General features: G+C 36.8%; 1 protein-coding gene across 1 annotated transcript in view; it reads left to right on the top strand.

Annotated features, from left to right (window-relative positions):
• Positions 1 to 16,842, top strand: part of KIFAP3 (kinesin associated protein 3) — a 54,943-nt gene that overhangs the window by 19,627 nt on the left and 18,474 nt on the right. The window contains exons 3-6 of the mRNA XM_026448412.2: positions 4,631 to 4,785; positions 12,195 to 12,250; positions 13,055 to 13,196; positions 15,972 to 16,071. Coding sequence (XP_026304197.1) covers positions 4,631 to 4,785; positions 12,195 to 12,250; positions 13,055 to 13,196; positions 15,972 to 16,071 — 453 coding nt within the window. The remainder of the gene's footprint in view (positions 1 to 4,630; positions 4,786 to 12,194; positions 12,251 to 13,054; positions 13,197 to 15,971; positions 16,072 to 16,842) is intronic.

Here is a 16,842-nt window from a genome sequence, read left to right as displayed (position 1 = left end):
GCCATGGGACACTTAGAAAAATGTATATTCTGTTTATTTGGGGTGGAGAGTTCTGTAGATGTCAATTAGGTCCACTTGATCCAGAGCTGAGTTCAAGTCCTGAATATCCTTGTTAATTTTCTGTCTTGTTGATCTATTATTGACAGTGGGGTATTAATGTCTCCCACTATTATTGTGTGGGAATCTAAGTCTCTTTGTAGGTCTCTAAGAACTTGTTTTGTGAATCTGGGTGGTCCTGTGTTGGATGCATATATATTTAGGAGAGTTAGGTCTTTTTGTTGCATTGAACCCTTTACCATATGTAATGCCCTTCTTTGTCTTTTTTGATCTTTGTTGGTTTAAAGTCTGTTTTATCATAGACTAGAATTGCAATCCCTGCTTTTTTTTTTTTTTCCATTTGCTTGGTAAATAGTCCTCTATTCCTTTATTTTGAGCCTAAGTGTGTCTTTGCATGTGAAATGGGTCTCCTCAATATAGCACACCAATGGGTCTTGACTCTATCCAATTTGCCAGTCTGTGTCTTTCAATGGAGGCATTTAGCCCTTTCACATTTAAGGTTAACATTGTTATGTGTGAATTTGATCCTGTCATCATGCCGGTAGCTGGTTATTTTGCACATTAGTTGATGTAGTTTCTTCACAGTATCATTGGTCTTTATATTTTGGTGTGTTTTTGCATTTGGCTGGTACCAGTTTTTCCTTTCTATATTTAGTGCTTCCTTCAGGAGCTCTTGTAAAGCAGGCCTGGTGGTGACGGAATCCCTCAGCATTTGCTTGTCTGGAAAGATTTTTATTTGTCCTTTGCTTATGAAGCTTAGTTTGGCTGGATATGAAATTCTGTGTTGAAAATTATTTTCCCTAAGAATGTTGAATATTGACCCCTGCTCTCTTCTGGCTTGTAGAGTTTCTGCAGAGAGATCCGCTGTTAGTCTGATGGGCTTCCCTTTGTAGGTGACCTGACCTTTCTCTCTGGCTGCCCTTAACATTTTTTTCCTTTGTTTCAACCTTGGAGAATCTGATGATTATGTGTCTTGGGACTGATCTTCTCAAGGAGTATCTTAGTGGTGTTCTCTGTGTTTCCTGAATTTGAATGTTGGCCTGTCTTGCTAGGCTGGGGAGGCTCTCCTGGATAATACCCTGAAGTGTATTTTCCAACTTGGTTCCATTCTCCCTATAACTTTCAGTTACACCAATCAATCGTAGGTTTGGCCTTTTCACATAGTCCCGTATTTCTTGGAGGCTTTGTTTGTTCCTTTTCATTCTTTTTTCTCTAATCTTGTCTTCGTGCCTTGTTTCAGCAAGGGGATCTTCAGTCTCTGATATTCTTTCTTCTGCTTGATTGATTTGGCTATTGATACTTGTGTATGCTTCACGAAGTTTTCATGCTGTGTTTTTCAGGTCCATCAAGTCATTTATGTTTCGTCTAAACTGGTTATTCTAGTTAGCAGTTCCTGTAACCTTTTATCAAGGTTCTTAGCTTCCTTGCATTGGGTTAGAACATGCTACTTTAGCTAAGAGGAGTTTGTTATTACCCAACTTCTGATGCCTACTTCTGTTGTTTCATCAATCTCATTCTCCATCCAGTTTTGTGCCCTTGCTGGAGAGGACTTGCAATCATTTGGAGAAGAGGCATTCTGGTTTTTGGAATTTTCAGCGTTTTTGTGCTGGTTTTTCCTCATCTTCATGGATTTATCCTTTGATCATTGAGGCTGATGACCCTTGGATGGGGTTTTTGTTGGGAGGTGTTTTTTGTTGATGTTGTTGTTGTTGCGCTTTGTTAGTTTGTCTTCCAACAGCCAGGTCCGTCTTTTGCAGGTCTGCTGAAGTTTGCTGGAATTCCACTCTAGACCCCGTTCACGTGGAGGCTGCGGAACAGCAAATATTGCTGCCTGCTCCTTCCCCTGGAAGCTTCGTCTGATGCCAGCCAGGGATCTCCTATATGAGATGTCTGTCAACCCCGGTTGGGAGGTCTCTCCCAGTCAGGAGGCACAGGGGTCAGGGATCCACTTGAGGAGGTAGTCTGTCCCTTAGCAGAGCTGGTGTGCTGTGCTGGGAGAATTCTGCTTGTCAGAATCAGCTGCTCTCATCAGAGCCAGCAGGCAGGAAAGATTAAGTCCGCTGAAGCTGTGCCCACAGCCACCCCTCCTGCCAGGTTCTCTGTCCCAGAGAAATGAGTTTTATCTGTAAACCCCTAAGGCTGCTGCATTTCCTTTATAGAGGCCCTGCCCAGTGAGGAGGCATCTAAAGAAGCACTTTGCCACACTGTGGTGAATTCTACCCAGTCTAAACCTCCCAGTCTCCTTAGCACTGTCCAGGGAAAACTGCCTACTACAGCCTCACTGATGGCAGGCCACCCTCCCCCTCACCAAGCTTGATCATCCCAGGTCAACTCCAGACTGCTGTGCTGGCAGTGAGAATTTCAAGCCAGTGGTTCATAGCTTGCTGGGCTCTATAAAAGTAGAACTCACTGAGTGAGACCACTTGACTCCTTGGCTTCAACTCCCTTTCCAGGGGAGTGAACAGTTCTGTCTTACTGGGGTTCCAGGCACCACTGGGGTATGAAAAAAACTCCTGCAGCTAGCTCAGTGCCTACCCAAACAGCCGCCTGGTTTTGGGCTTGAAATCCAGGGCCCAGGTGGTACTGGCTCATGAAGGATCTCCTGATCTGTGGACTGCAAAAACTGTGGGAAAAGCATAGCACCCGGGCCGGGTAGAACAGTCCCTCACACCTTCCCTTGGCTGAGGGAGGGATGTCCCCTGGCTCTTTGCACTTCCTGGGTGAAGTGATGTCCCCCCACCCCGCTTCTGCTCATTCTCCATGGGTTGTACCCACTGCCTAACCAGTCCCAATGTGTTGAACTGGGTACCTCAGTTGGAAATGTAGAAATCACCCACCTTTTGCGTTGGTCTCACTTGGAGCTGCACACTGGGGCTGTTTCTATTCAGCCATCTTGAACCCTCCTCATGCCTCTAGATATCTACCCAAATGAGTTGCAAACATGTTCACACAAAAAGCTGCGCTTGAATGTTTATAGCAGTTTTACTCATAATTGCAAACAATTGGAAGCAAACTAGAGGTCTTTTTAGAGTTTTTCTCTGTATTGACCTTTCTTTCTCTCTATGCCTTCTGATATGCAGCTAAGACTATATAAAAAATATAATTAAATTAAAGGACTTACAAGGTAGAAACCAAAAAAAAGCCCAAATAAGTTAAAGAAGAAATAAAGGGACAGAATATTGCTAGAGTTCTTCTTGTAAACATTAGAAACCACTCTAACAAATTTAAACAGAAAAGGAATTTATTAAAAGCGATTACATAGCTTGTAGAACCTCAGGATAACCAGATTTGGGGTTGAATATATAGCTGGGAATAATATCTAAGTCATTCTGCTGGAATGGTTTCAGGAGAAATCATCTGTGTATGAATAATAAGCTTACAGGACATTGCTCTGAGATCTCCACTCCTGCTCCTTCTAATTCCTTGATGTCTTCCAACAAAAAATTAGCCATCTTTAACACAAAATAATTCTACACAGTGGGGCTGCTTGCTTATTTTTCTCTTTTTGAAAAGAAGCTTGCATGGCAGCATCTGCTTGACAGTCTTTTGCCACCAGGTTGACTCTTCACTTTTAATCTAATTTTATGTCTTTATACCTCTTCCTGGTACCCTGAATACTAGGCAATTGTTTCTAAACTCTTAATAATGGTTTCTTAATGGGTTCCCAGTGAATCTCCTGGGCTAACTTTAAAAAGAGGGAGGTGTTAGCTTATTATTGTTAATGCACTAACCTAAGTATAAAATGTATTCATTTGTTCCTCAAAATTCTTCATGTAGATCTTAAAGTGGATCTCATTTTTTGTTTGTTTGTTTGTTTTTTTGAGACAGAGTCTCCCCCTGTCGCCCAAGCTGGAGTACAGTGGTGCGATCTTGGCTCACTGCAACCTCTGCCTCCCAAGTTCAAACAATTCTCCTGTCTCAACCTCCCGAGTAGCTGGGATTACAGGCGCACACCACCACACCTGGCAAATTTTTTGTATCTTTAGTAGAGATGGGGTTTCACCATATTGGCCAGGCTGGTCTCGAACTCCTGACCTTGTGAGCCCCCCACCTCAGCCTCCCAAAATGCTGGAATTACAGGTGTGAACCACTGTGCCCAGCCGGATTTCACTTTCTTTTGCTTTTACTTTCTATATAATTACCACCAGAGCAACTGAATCTGAACATATCAATATTGTGTCTTGTCCCTAGCTGAAAAAAAGTTAGGATTTGTGGGTATGGTCAAGAAAATGATTTATTTATGATGGTATAGATTCTTACATTTGATAATGCTAAAGACCTTATATATTTTATATCAGAAATACCATTTTAAAACAGAATCTCTGAATATGCTGTCTTGCCTAGAGAGTTGGAAGAAGATTTTATATTCCTTTTGTTATTTTGTTTGTCTAGCTCACAGAAAATCACTGCCTTGTATTTTTCTGAGCCTAATTATATCTAATACTTTATTTTACTAAGAGTCTATGGCCAGATTCTCTATAATAATTTATAACCTATAAATTATTTTAAAGTAGTAGTATTGCAGTTATTACTTTTATAATATGTGAGTTGAAAAATTCTGTCATACTTACAGCATTCGACTTAAGAGTCTCAATGCCAACACAGATATAACTTCCCTGGCAAGGAAGGTGGTTGAAGAATGTAAACTCATTCATCCTTCAAAACTAAATGAGGTAGAACAGCTATTGTACTATCTACAGAACCGCCGTGATTCATTGTCAGGAAAAGGTAAGTAGTAGAATTCCTGGCTTCCTAATGCAGATCCAAAGTTGTTTATAGTTTGTCAAACAACTATAAACAAAAGTTTATCAAACTATTGATATTTGATGTTGGGTAGGTTTTTTTCACCAGTGCTATGAATGAGTAAACAACAAAGAATAAACATTAATTGCTTTCATGGTAGGCTTTATATTAGATGCTTCCACATAAAATGGGCTAATTCTTTTTTCATGTTTTGTGTATGTACACATATACTGAAGTAAGAATAAAAAAGGAAATGTCTGTCATATTGATTCTAGAATAATAAAAGGAGAGAATTTGGGGCAGAAAACCTATTTTTCACTGCACCAACTAGACTGATACTTTATAAGCTTCTTTTTTATATTTGTTTGTCATTTGGATGGATTATGTAAGTGTTAAAATATATATCATATGCCTTAGACTATCCAACAGATACAACTTTCATGAATTTTTTTTTCTTTGTTTCCTTTTTTTTTTGGCATCAGCAGCAAGAAAAAGGTTTAATCTGGGGGTCACCAAACTAGGAGATGAGAGAAAACCTCAAATCCATCTCCCTGAGAAGTTTGGGGCTAGAGTTTTTAAGGATTTTGGATTGGGCTGAAGTGTGGAGATTGTTGATTGATCAAAGAGTGTAAGGTGAAGTAATGGGACAGGATGATGAAGAAGCTGTATTCTCATGCTGATTTCTTTCCTCTATGAGGGTCTTCCGACTGGTTGGCGTCAGCTGTTTCACTGCAACTCAGGGTCTGAAAAACATTTTAAATGATCCTTAAGCAAAATCCTTATGATTCTTAACGTCAGAGATCCTGTCTGTAAGAACAATGGGGATGTAGATGGTCAGTATGTAGTGCTATGTGACTTTAGCAGCAAGGAAATGAGCCAAAGTGCAGCCTAACTAATGCTTAGTTATAACTATATTTCTGTCTGGAACAGAGTTCAAGTCAGAAAAATGGAAGAAAATTTTGAAAATGTTAGTTTGAAGACTTGTAGCCAGGAAAGAATTCAGGTTTAGTTCAAATTGTAGAAAACAATAAAAACCCAAAAATAATAGACAAGGCTAGAATCTAGTAACAGGTATACTATCATTTCTTTTGAAACAAAATTTTTATCTCTAGTATGCCATTTCTACCAAAGACAAATTATAGTAGGACCAATTTATTTCCAAAATAAGTATTATTATACTTGGCCTATTTGCATAAAGTATGGCAAGAATTTTGATTGGTCATATAGGCTCTTTTAAGTTGACTTTGCAGGAACTTTTCCATAAGGAATCTTAGTTTAGACTTTTTGAAAGCCTCAAGGTTAGCTAAACCAAAGATTTATCCATGCCTGCAGACACCTGTATGAATTGGGTGAGCTCATTTCTTGTGGAGGTCCCAAAATAACTTGAGGTTTCTGGATCTGTTGAAAGTAACATTTTTTACTTAACACAGGTGAGGAACCCTAAAAAGAAACTACAGAGACAAGGTAGAAGGCTAGTCTTTCTGAGGGGCTTTTATTGGCTCTATAAAGTCAACATCAATTCCTCAAAGCAGTTTAGTCATATCTGAAAATATGCCAATCCAGTCAAAGCCTTCGTAAAGTAACTAGCATCTGCAATTGTGTCCTGCTACAAAAGAAAGCAGATTCTTATTGAACTTATGCAAATAACTATATTGCCATAAAATAATACTTATGAAGTTTCCACATTTGTGAGAACTCAGGTAGAAAGGCAAATTTAGCTCATAAAGATATACTTTACTTGTCATAAGCTATAAATAGCTCAAAAGAAAAAAATAGTTTTCTTGACTCCTCTTCAGTCAGAGTAGCCGACTTCCAAACAGGATGTTGTCTGTTCACCTTGGAATTGCCTTTCATAAACCAGGCAGCTCTTTGTCAGTCAGGTAAGAGCTGTTTAATGGGCAGCGTAGAATCCTGCAGCTTCTCACACAGTTTCAGAGTCAATCCTGGGGAAAAAGAGGCTCCCTGCTCATGAGTATCTCCTCTTTGAATTTCTCAAGTAGCATGATCATATACAAAGTATCTCCATTTTATTATGGAATTCTTCTGGGCGCTGCTGTCCCCAGTTAGACTGTTTCTGACATTGCCCCAAATAGCATGGGTATTTCAGATGTCATGATCATGTTATGTCCTTCCATCATAGGATGTCTTCAGTTAATGTCCTGTAACAAGGCAGTAAATGCCTCTTAAGTTGAAATTCTCTAGTCCAGAGTCACAGCAGTCATCATTGGGATGTGTTCACAGACTTTTGCTATAAGCCTCAGTAAGCATTCCACAAAAGGCTATCAAGTGGAGAATTTGTTCCTACCAGCACTCCAGCTTCTATTCTATATTCTGTGGGCTTAGGCAATCTTATTGGTTCCCATTGTAATATGTCCAGTTAATTATAGCTTGAAGGGCAGATTTGCATGCCTTCAGTTTTATAGTACTAGGTAGAGAAAACATCCCCTAGTCAGATACAATATCCATTTTCATAAGACATTTAGGTAAAGAATACACAATTACTTACAAAAAGCCTATATAAACATTTCAACTTTGATAATCCTGTCCACCCTTAATTTTATGTTCTGGTCCTGGCAATTTCTCTTCACTCCGAGACCATTTTGCTCTCTCCTGTGAAGAGAGATTTGGGTTCCCAGCAGAGGGTTTAGCTAAGGGACCAAGGCTTTTTAGTCAATCTTTGTGTTGATTAATCACCTCAACATCACCCCAGGCAATTGTTGGTCAGTTTCCTCATTCTGATCTTTGTCTTCTGATTTTTTAAAAAATGTCTCCAATTGGGGTAAGTACAGAAAACTGATTTGGTACTCTTTAATATTGGGGGAACCAGCAATTAAGGCCTTTGTTTGAATGCCATCAATTTCCATTTTATTCATTCAATTTCTTAATAACTGTCTAAAGATTTTCATTCTGCTGGGATGAGTCCCCTGACTCTCCCCTTTTCTTTTCCTCTTAGTTTTACTCCTATCAATGTTTTCTTCATTCATCATATTTCTTAATAACTGTTTAAAACTTCCCATCTTCCTGGGATGCATCCTTTGACCCTCCCCTCTACCCTTCACCATTACCTTGTTAACGAACCTAATATTTTCTGTTGGCATCTGTAAGACCCATGAGGAGAAGCTGACCATGACCTGGGTAATGGGCATATTCAAGGGGTGAATATCCCTGTCATCATAATGCCAGTCCCATATGGCTTGCATACAAACCACATTAGCTGCTTCATCTGGGGTACTCCACTTGGCAGTTATAGGTAGAGTCGGATGGTCCCCTTTCTTAGGATAAAGAGACCTTACAGTGGCTTTTATCCAATTCATTAGACTAACTCTTTTCTCACTAATAATGTCCTGTTTGTCTGGTTCATGTATAATCATTTGCAATTGTTTAATTGTGAGCAGTGGGTACCATACCAGTCCAAACACGTTCTTTCACTCTGCAGCATTTAAAACCAAAGACACTGCTCCCAAATTAGTTACTCTCATAAGCCATTTCAGTATAGTTTCCTCAGGGAGCTGATGATATTAATCTATAAAATAAAAAGGTGGAGGATAAGGAACCTTTGATTCCTGGGTGACCATGTGGTCATCCATGGCCTGGAACTGCAGCTGGGCTGTGCCCAATTACTAAAGGTAAAAGTTACAGTGAATTTGGAGATGGATACAACTTCTGGGGAGTTAGTTCACTGGACGCATAAGGAAATGCAAACTAATATGAAAAAAGCATAATATTCAATTCCTTGCTTGTTATCATCTATAATGGCTAAAATGACAGTAAAACGGATTGCTGGTTGGGCCTTAAGGCTAAAGAAAGCTTAGATGTGGGTCTGTGTGAGCTCAGGTCACTAGCCTCGAAGCTACCCATAAAAGCAGAAAATTATGTCAGGGCAATAGAAAATGCCTCTGTGACCTGTGTTCTCCAAGAAAGTAGCCAATGTGGAAGAAGAGCAAAATGAAGTAATTATTGAAACCAGAGTATATAGTGTAAAGCAATTGTTCTATTTTATAGAGCTCCCACTCGGTCACAGGTCAAGTTTTCAAGGACATAAAACAAGATGAGAGGAACCCTCAGTTAGTACCTTCTCTTTATGAAGAACACAGAAAGACAAAGAAAAGATTATTTCTGGAAAGAAAGGGAACAATATGAATATTAATAAACCAAAAAGTACACCAGAGTCAGTATTTCCCAAGACTAGTCATACACATCTTTTTCTCTTATTAATCAAAACCTTGCAGGAAACTGATTTTTTTACCTTTTGCTCAACCAGATTCCACACAGAGAGATCAGGAACCTGACTGGTAAACGGTTCTTACTACCCTGTTGCCCCCTTGTTGGGTTCCTGGATTCTCTTAAACTGTGGCTTCCAAAAGAGCAGAGCTTTGATCACCCTGCTTGCTGATTATGAAAGAAAACCATTTTCTTTGTTTTCATGGGTTCATAGGTGAAAGCTGCCCAGTTTTGCAAGATAGAATCCAAGGGGCTGCTTGAGGTAGGAGGGGTCAAGTTAGCATTTCCTGTATCGACCGAGAGAAAATTACAATATACACATAACAAAGACAAACACCAGTTACTTGGCTCAGTATCCAAGTTTTAACCTAGCAAAACAGATAAAACAGACCCCCCCTTTCTACTTGTTAGGCCCACTGAACTTCTGCTAATGTTTCCTTCTGGGTTCTCCACACACAAACAGGACAAGATAAGAACAGACATGAGACCCCGATAAGTCAGAACTCTAAAACCAGGTTTCATAACTGAAACCAAATCATCCAGGAGTACTCCCCCCAAACATTGCCCTTTATTCTCCTTCCAATTGGGAAAATCCCCCTTAAACAGGGCCCTTTTTACAGATTAGGAAGCGTCAACAGGACCTCTGAAAAGACAACAAGACCTTTAAGGAGGCCAACAGATCAGGAGAAGGCAAAAGGGATGTCGATTGCACTTGGGAATACTTACCGGAGAAGTCTTTCAGATTCAGAAACTGTTTCTCTACTCCAAGCAAGCTTATGTGAAGGTCGGCAATGCCTTGCTGGCAAGGGAGGCAGCAGAGACAGCCCCTGGCTTAAAGAAGCCAGGCAGCCACTTGGTTTCATCTCCGGGCCTCTGAAATGTCAAGAGATTACCGAGCCACAGGCAGATGCCCACGAGGGGTATCCCTTTATGAGTTCACCACTAAATTGTAACCACACCTGGCTAATTTTTTACATTTTTTGTAGAGACGGGAGTCTCGTTATGTTGCCTAGGCTAGTCTCAAACTCCTGGGTTCAAGCAATCCTCCTGCCTTGGCTTCCCAAAGTGCTTTGATTATAGGCATGAGGCACTGTGCCCTGCTGGTGCTCTTAAAATAATATATCAGTGCTGAAGTTTTGATTAGAACTAAGTAGGAAAAAAAAAAAAAAACTTTGTTTGGAATTTTTTCAAATTTGTCTCTCTTCATACACAGCAAATAAAATGCCTTGTACTTAATATATACTTTTATTAGCTGTGAATACAGTATCTAACATAGATTTAGTCAACATATATTTGTTGAATAAATTAAATGGTTGTAAATTTATTTAAAAGCAAAAAGGGCTGGGTGTGGTGGCTCACGCCTGTAATCTCAGCACTTGGGGAGGCTGAGGTGAACAGATCACGAGGTCAAGAGATCGAGACCATCCTGGCCAACATGGTGAAACCCCATCTCTAGTAAAAATGCAAAAATAATTGGGTGTAGTGGTGCATGCTTGTGACCTCAGCTACTCAGGAGGCTGAGGCAGGAGAATCGCTTGAACCCAGGAGGCAGAGGTTGCAGTGAGTCAAGACCATGCCACTGCCCTCCATCCTGGCAACAGAGTGAGACTCCGTCTCAAAAAAAAAAGCAAAAATAGACATTTTGAACGTGATTGCTTCTAATCACATACCTGACATTCAGTTAAGTACTATGTAGATAAGGAAAATATTATCAAGGAAAATGTGTATTAAGTATTTTGTTAATAGAATATTCTTGTTAAGATGTCTGTAAATGATGAGAGATCACATAGTCCAATAAATCCCAGGAGAAAAGCAAATCTGGTAGTCTTTTAATATCTGTGTCTACTTATTGTAGGTTGTACAGTATAGTTAAAGTTGATCTTTCCTAGTGCCAAATTAATATAATTCTGAAGCCATTTAGAATAAAGTATCTTTGAACCAGTAAAAACTCTTTCACTGTGTTTTCAGGGCAAATCAGTGGTTTTACCTTGCTCCCCAGAAATTAGAGGAATATGAAAAAATGTTCATGTCATCATACGTGGATAAAATAATTCAAATCAATATTTTCTCTATCTGGGTAGGGTATTATTAATAATTGAAGACATAGGAAATGCTTTAGGAAGTGTATATTAAATATACGCTTTTTTTTTTTTACACTACTGGTTTTCTTTGTTAAAACTCTTTTACTTGGCAAGCAGTATTCCAAAGCCAGAAATCTTATCTTAAAAGCAATTGAAACAAGATAATAATACTTGCTTATGTAATTCATTACATTCAGTGATTTTTTTTTTGCATAATTAAAACCACTGTCTTAGTAAATTATCTGTTTGAAGCAGAATTAAGCTGTTGAGAATGTATGATCTTATATAGAATGGGTGCTGTCTTCTGAAAATAATGACTAATTCTATCATATATTTATTTGCTAATTATGGAATCAAAAATTTTGATAACATTCTAACTTACTTTAATGTACATACATTACTTAGACTTATGATCCAGATCAATAAAGTATTTGATAGTTTTTTTGTTAAAAAATGAAATTATGCCATTAATTAGATAATTCAATATAAACGAATGGCTCAAACTTGTGTTCAACACCTTTGGATAACTCTTTATTTGGGAATAAGTGGAGATTTAATTAATACAAGTAATAAATATTTGCCTTTTAATTTATGATCTTAATTTTACTTATTAAAAAAGAACCAGTTAACAACTATTCTGTATCTCAGGTTTTAAATTTACCAATTTTTATTTCTTTCTGCTTTGTTAATTTTCATTTTAGTTTTTATATTACTCAAGTCATACTTTTTTCTTTGCCTTATTGATTTTCCTATTCCTACCTTAAATTTGAATTAGGAAGGGAAAGAGAGGATACTTAGAACAGACTATTTTGCTTCTTGTTGGCAAGTCTGACTGTACCATACCCAAAAAGTTAACCAAGGAGGAAGCTGGTGATTAGTTATAGATTTTATTAATTTATACTCTCGTTGATATCCTCATTTGATCAAATTGATTATATATGAGCATTTTTATACATTGAAAAGAGATTATTTCATAAACTGGTTTTAATACCCCCAGTTTAGCTAGAATTAAACTCAGCTGCTGAAAATAAAAATTACCTAGAAACCCTAAAAACCTAATTCTCCTTAGTAAAAAAAAAAATCTTTTTACAGAGAAAAAAGAAAAATCAAGCAAGCCTAAAGATCCACCTCCTTTTGAAGGAATGGAGGTAAGACTGCATGCATTCTGATCTAATAGAGGACTGAATTATAAGATATTGCCTTTTTCCATCAGTAATACACACAATCACATTAAGCACATGTGGTATTTTTTGAAAATGACTGAACTCAGGTACCTGAGAAAGGTAGAAAATCATTATTTAATTGAAAAAGACAAAAAGTATTGGTTCTGCTTTTTTTGTGTGTGTGATCTCGGCTCACCACAACTTCTGCCTCCCGGGTTCAAGCGATTTTCCTGCCTCAGCCTCCTGAGTAGCTGGGATTACAGGCGCGTGCCACCACACCCAGCTAAGTTTTGTATTTTTAGTAGAGATGGGGCTTCACCATGTTGGTCAGGCTGGTCTCGAATTCCTGACCTGGTGATCTGCCCGCCTCAGTCTCCCAAAGTGCTGGGATTGTAGCTGTGAGCCGCCGTACCTGTGGCTGGTTGTGCTTTCTAAACAATTAATTTTGATAAATGATGGGCAAAAATGTTTCCATATTCTAATTGTAATATGTTTTGAAATATTGTTTAATCTACTATAGTAGATACAAATATTTTTTATTACATTTAAGATACTTTATATTGATAAACAATTTTTAAAGTTTATATACATCTCATTTTATCATGGGGTTTTGTATTAGAGTCCTAGGTCTAAAGATCTAAAATTTCCCTATCCAAAAAGATAGCTGCTATGAGTTCTTTGGAAATTTCTGTGTTGTTATATCTGTATTGATTACAAAATATTATTTCTTTGACAGTGGATCTGTTGAGCATTGTTGATGAGTACTTTCTGCCTCTTCCTTTGTTTCAGATTGATGAAGTTGCTAACATTAATGACATGGATGAATATATTGAGTTATTATATGAAGATATCCCTGACAAGGTTCGGGGTTCTGCTTTGATCCTGCAGCTTGCTCGAAATCCTGATAACTTGGAAGAACTACTATTAAATGGTGATTACCATAAAACATGTTTAATTATAATAGAGGAATAAGTTACAATTATTTATACAAAACTTAAGACTGCATATATTTTCCAGCTCTTTATTTCTTTCTACTCAGATTTCTTAAATTGAGAGCATAGCATTTAAATATTCTCTGGAGAATTCACAAACCATTTAATGTAAACAAGGAAAATTAAGCATTAATGGTACTATACCTTTTCTCCTACTCTGGGACACTTTTTTATTGTTTCAATTAGGATATAAGATCAAACTACAGACATTTGCATAAATATATATATCATGTTTTATTAAAGTTCCAGTATTCGTTTTTTCTCAGTAGCACAGGGAAAGCTATTAATCTTTGCAGTTTCATTGAGATTGAATTTCACATCAAGTATTTGCTTTCCTTTCACGGGAAGTACTTGGTAGTAACAAGACAAGGAGACAGAATGTTTTTAACACCCTTTTCTCAGTAACACCACTATAGAATCATTTTTGTTTTGTTTTGTTTTGTTGTTTTGTTTTTGTTTTTGAGACAAGGTCTCCCTCTGTTGCCCAGGCTGGAGTGCAGTGGCACGATCTCTGCTCACTGCGACCTTCAGCTCACTGCAACCTCCGCCTCCCGGGTTCATGGGATTCTCCCGCCTCAGCCTCCTGAGTAGCTGGGATTACAGGCGTGTGCCACCATGCCCAGCTAGTGGGTGTGTGTTTGTGTGTGTGTGTGTGTGTGTGTGTGTTTAGTAGAGACAGGGTTTCACCATATTGGTCAGGCTGATCTGAAACTCTCGACCTCAGGTGATCTACCTGCCTCCACTTTCCAAAGTGCTGGGATTACAGGCATGAGCTACTGCATGCCCTACCTATAGAATCATTTTAAATCCATAGTTTTCTGATTATACATTTGCCAAAAACAAAATAGGAAAGATGTGTTTATTATCTGGTTTGCATTACATGAGAGAGAATGCCTTTCTGGTTGTTGCCAAATACCTGGATAAAATAATTCAAATCAATAGTTTTCTCAATCAGTATTTTCAAATAAGTATTTCAAATGCCTTTTCTGCTATATGCTTGGCATTCTTTTATGAAATAGATAATTCTTGAAAACTTATTCTGTGGCAGGTACTGTTCCATATTTTCATAGAATTGTTTTAGTGTTCCCTCTCCTTCTGTTCCATTGGTTTGTTTGATTATTTACATACTGATACCACACTATTGTTGTGTTGTTTTTTATTTTGACTTGAACTTTAGAATATGTGGGAAAAAATGTTCCAAATTGCTTTCTTTCCCTAAGAATTGGCTTTACTGGTCTTACACATTTGTCTTATATATTTTGAGATTACTTCATCATATTCTGTGAAAAGTCATAATGGGATTTTGATTGTGATTGCATTCAATGTAGAAATTAATTTTGGATTGTCTTTTAACCTCTTGTAAACTATATTTTCTTTTAGCTATTTCTTGGTAAACTGTGTACAACTCCTGTAACTATATTTTTATTGAGATGTTTCTGTATTCTGTTTTAAAGGAGAAAAATGAAATAAAATTTTGCAAATAGGTCACTAAACCTATGCCTAAATTTATGACATTATAGAACAGTTCTGTATAGGCTAGTATTTTAAGAAATACTGTTTTCTCTGGATTTTAATGGTCGAATACCTTTGGGAATTACTAGATTGAACAAAGCTATACCAGATTCTTTATTAAATAGGACTTTTGGGAGGCTTTGCATGTTAATATGCATTGCCAACCTATTTACATGACTCCAAAATAATTTTTTTCAAAGCATATACTATTCCAATTCTCTGCATTGTGAATGTGAATAATATTGTGAAATGCTATCGTAGGATGATTTTTAATTTGCTAAAAAATTTGTCACTATGTGGATTCATAACTAATACAATTAATTTTTGTTCATAGTCCGAATAGCCAGAAAGCTCAAATATGGAACATTTTCATTACCATAATAAATACCCATAATGCAGTCCATAAAGTACTATTGTAAATCCTGAGTATTAAAAACAGTGGAATTACGATTTTTATATTTTAATATACAGATATTTTATTTTGTTTTACTTATTTTAAGAATTAGTATGCCATGTACCAACCCAATTTGAAACTAGTGTCATTAATTTATAATTTTCATTTCCTGAAGAGAAAATTTTAGCAGAAATGCTTATTAACCTACCTGAAAGTTAATTTTGTGAAAGCTTTTTGTTTTATTTGCGGCTATTAGCATAAATTCAGTGTGATACTGAAATTAAATTTATTTTTCTGTGTATAGATTTTATTTGGTTTTTAATTTGCTTTAATGAAACTAGTGTTAGTCTACTAAACTGCTCATTTTTTTCTAGACTTATTCAAGTTTTTTTCATATTACCAAATACATTAAATCAGATATTAAAAAGAAAAAAATCAGTACAGCAGTAGTAAGAGTACAGTTCTTAATCTTACAAATTAAGATTGCAGTTCTTAATTTAAGATTATTAAATTTAAAAGTGAAAGGATTTTTAATTTTTTTATTGTTACCATAACATGTCACTTTATCTAGATCATATTTGATCACTTCTGTGTACAGTATATACTTGAAGTAGCATGTTATGTATCTTTAAGTAAAGTTACATTTTAGTTTTAAAAGTAACTGTCCATATTAGAAAGAAGCATACTACTTTTTGTCCCAGTTCTATCTTAGCTTTGTTATTTATTAATAACTAGACATTTAAAACCAATCACCCTTTATACCAGAGCAAGGAGAATGATCATTTCGGTACCTCTCCTTTTTCTTTAGAAACTGCCCTTGGTGCATTAGCAAGGGTCCTGAGAGAAGACTGGAAGCAAAGTGTCGAGTTAGCTACAAACATAATTTACATCTTTTTTTGCTTTTCCAGGTAAGTATAAAAATTATTCAATCAAATGACTACTGTATCTCTGTTGCTGTTGGTCTGTGTCATTGATTCAATTTGTAGGTCACTCGTTCTCTCAGTTTCTCTGTGTGTCTGCCTATGCTGTACTGCTGAATTCTTATTCCTGTTTCCCATTTTCTGTCTTGCTATCTGTTATTCTGTCTTTCATTTAGTCTATATTCACTCATGCTTCAGTTTCCTTATGAGTAAAATTTGGATAGTAATAGTCACACCCTCTTTGGATAGTTTTTCGGATTAAATGAATTAAAAATTAAAATGCTTAGAATAAGGCCTGACCCACAGTAAGTGCTCAGTAAATGTTATTGTTATATATACACATGTATGTGCAAACACATACCTATTATGTATTCATATTTATTATTTATACACATATATCCTTGAGAAAGATGTTTATTAAGATGTTATGAAAAGTTCTAGCCAATTCCTAGAGAATTGCTGCTTCTGTTCTAAAAATGTGCTAGTATTAGCAAATAATTATTTATTGACTAAATACTTGGATGAATGAATTGTCTAGAAAACATGTAAAACCTAATTACTAGTACTTTACTAATTGATGTCAGTTTTACACAATAAATAAAATGTATGTCTAGTATTGATACATTATTAGTTTTGTTAGACAATAATCTAAAAATCTGTTGTGAGTATCTGAGTAGTTAATATGGTGGTTAGTTACAAAAAATGTCTACCTTCTAACTTCTCAAAAATAACTGTATGTTAGGTAAGGGTAGTGTGATA

Source organism: Piliocolobus tephrosceles, chromosome 1 (assembly GCF_002776525.5).
Source record: "Piliocolobus tephrosceles isolate RC106 chromosome 1, ASM277652v3, whole genome shotgun sequence".
Taxonomy (NCBI): domain Eukaryota; kingdom Metazoa; phylum Chordata; class Mammalia; order Primates; family Cercopithecidae; genus Piliocolobus; species Piliocolobus tephrosceles.
The sequence above is the reverse complement of the archived record's forward strand: the minus strand, read 5'-3'. Positions and strand labels throughout refer to the sequence as shown.